The 2636-nt window shown below is 46.3% G+C and overlaps 1 protein-coding gene across 1 annotated transcript in view; it reads right to left on the bottom strand.

Annotated features, from left to right (window-relative positions):
• Window positions 1-2049, bottom strand: part of SARC_13014 (hypothetical protein) — a gene marked incomplete at its 5' end in the record, with an annotated part of 4212 nt that extends 2163 nt beyond the window's left edge. The window contains 2 exons of the mRNA XM_014292864.1: window positions 55-244; window positions 1038-2049. Coding sequence (XP_014148339.1) covers window positions 55-244; window positions 1038-2049 — 1202 coding nt within the window. The remainder of the gene's footprint in view (window positions 1-54; window positions 245-1037) is intronic.
• Window positions 2050-2636: the final 587 nt, after the last annotated feature.

Genomic DNA, 2636 nt, shown 5'->3' with positions numbered 1-2636 from the left:
ACACATACATAGATAACCAATCAAAAGAATTCAATATACACATGCCATGCCCACCTGAGCTTAGTGGTTGCATGAACTTTCGCATCGTCAAGTGCAGTCCATTGCCATGAGTCTGTCAGCTTTTCCAGAATCCTAAGTTTGTGCTTGGCGTGTCTGTCAGTCATTGCCAGTTCCATCTCAATCTCGGGTGGAAACGCCTCCGAGAACGACCGTTTGCTGTGACTCTTGGGCCTGGTTTTCGTATCTGAAATATGTAGTGATGAATGCAGAGTAGGGGTGAGCTTATGCGGTTCTGGAGATGTCACTGTGGTCGATGCATGAATGATGTTTGTGTTACTTACAACAGTTGAGTACCTCGATGTGCAAGGGATGAATATTTGGTACGCGCCTGGTGTTCGACTATGATATCTAAGCTGGCAATGCCGTAAAGCATCTTGTTCTTGTCATTGCTGTACTTCAAAATACGAGCTTGCGCTAAAAATAGATATGGCAAGTGTCACTGTTGATGCTTTGGTAGACAGTAGTGCTGATCAGACCATTGTGACTGATTGCGCGCTCCAGATACCTGATTTGAACTAGAATTTTTCAATCATATTGTGATCCCATGTTTGGGATTTGCGCGGAAATTACTGGTGCCAGTTTTTCGCAGTACAACAGTGTGAAACAGAACTAGGCTCGATACGCATGTAAGCGTAGGCAACTATATGTTTGCACGAACTATAGACAAAAGGTGGACTCTTCAACAGAATGGACTTCTAACCCAAAATACATAAAAGATATTGACTTTTTACCACATAGTTTGAGGAACAACAGCAACATAGACCGACTGCTACTCTAGTAACTTCAGTGCATTGAATACATCAGAAAATTTCAGGTGTACTTCTATTGATCACACACAACATCACCAATATCAATTCTTGAATGAGCCATATGTATACTGATATGTGTTTTGAGTAATATATATATATATATATATATATGTGTAAGTTCTTCCGTAAGCCTGGGACTCAATAGCATATACTACGCATCTACAGTACCAGCCTTCGCCGTTCCCGCCGTACAGCATTCGGGCTCACTACATTCATCCCTCTCTGGCAACGCAGTAATCCGCCGCCAGCCAAATCGGTGTGCATCTATAAGCGCCTTCTCATAATCCTCAAAACTCAGCACAGCACCCTCGTTTCCAACTAACCCGTGTACGTGCACATTAGACAAGCTTTCGCTCGCACCGAGTGTCCCCGCGCCACCACTGCCGGCTTTGTAGCTGTCTGTGTCTTTGATCCGGTCTTTCTGCCGCCTTTTCCCACTCAGAATGTTGCTCGTTTCCATGGCAACCCCCTCCGTGGCAGCAGCGCCTGCACCGGCCGCCGCAGAGCCGGGTGCCGTTGCGGTACGGCTACGCTCACGTGTGCTATCCAGTTTGATAAGCATATTCCACACCCCGGACAGTCGCAGGTCTTCGATGTGTTGCTCCAACTGCGCGACGGTCCGAGACGGGTGAAAGACCGTTCGATGATCGCCCAACAACTGCTGCAGTGCCCTGGCCAGCTCCCCACCCAAATCCCTTCGTGCGCATGTATCGACTGGTACATACTCGTGGGTATGTACACGCCCATACTCGTGTGTATGCGGCCGCGTGTTTGTATGTGGGTGTGTGTGTGTGTGTAAGTCCGCTGCTCTGTACCCCTCCTGCGCCAGCGCTCGGTGTCCTGTGAGACCCTCACCATGCACCCCCAGGCCTTTACTATCTCCATCTGCGGCTGCGTAGGTACTGCCCCGCCGGTGGGTGTGTGGTATTGTCTGTGTTCGTGTTCCTGTATGGTTCAGCAACGAGTCTATCCGCGTGAGGATCAACTGTTCGTCTCTGCTGAATGGTACAGCCGCGCCCTGGGATTGGTTGTCTGGGATCTGGGCAAACGCGTGCATGTCTTGTAGCGCATTCTGAGACGCTGTGGGATTGTACATCAACACACGCCATCGCTCCTCAACTTCTGCTAGAGTGTAAGTCTGTAGACATGCGGACCGGTGGGGGGGGGGGGGTAAGGACATGTTGACAAGACTATCATAGTGAATGACAGGGAAGTGTGTGTATGTCTTCCTCAGAGTGTATGGGTGTGTGTGTGTGTGTGTGTAAAGATTGTAAGAATGAAGCAACAAATGATTCAAATATAAGCTGGACGAATAATAAATTAAATCCCGTAGCCCACGCAAAAAAAATTGAGCCCAATGATGTCCTGATTTCCCGCGTACACGCCCCAACAATGTACTTTGCTCGAATTTTGGTAACTACCAATACCATGCGTACAAGGACACGGCATGGATATAGATAATGTGAAAATGGTATATTAATAAGATAATCTGTTGACACAGGAAGTTCAGGTATTGATATAATCAATAAGCATATAAACAAAAGATTGAAAAGACAAGATATTGGCAGATACTTGATGTCAAGCATTCAGATTCATAACCTAAATACACTCACTTTATGTCTAGAATGGAACATTTATGCAAATCAAGATCGTTACATCCTAGAAAAAATACACGAAAACATCAACATTAAGAACAGATAGTACAATAGAACGATACATATATACACACACACACACACACACACACACACACACACACACACACAC

Source organism: Sphaeroforma arctica (assembly GCF_001186125.1).
Source record: "Sphaeroforma arctica JP610 unplaced genomic scaffold supercont1.2812, whole genome shotgun sequence".
NCBI classification, from domain to species: Eukaryota; class Ichthyosporea; order Ichthyophonida; genus Sphaeroforma; species Sphaeroforma arctica.
The sequence above is the reverse complement of the archived record's forward strand: the minus strand, read 5'-3'. Positions and strand labels throughout refer to the sequence as shown.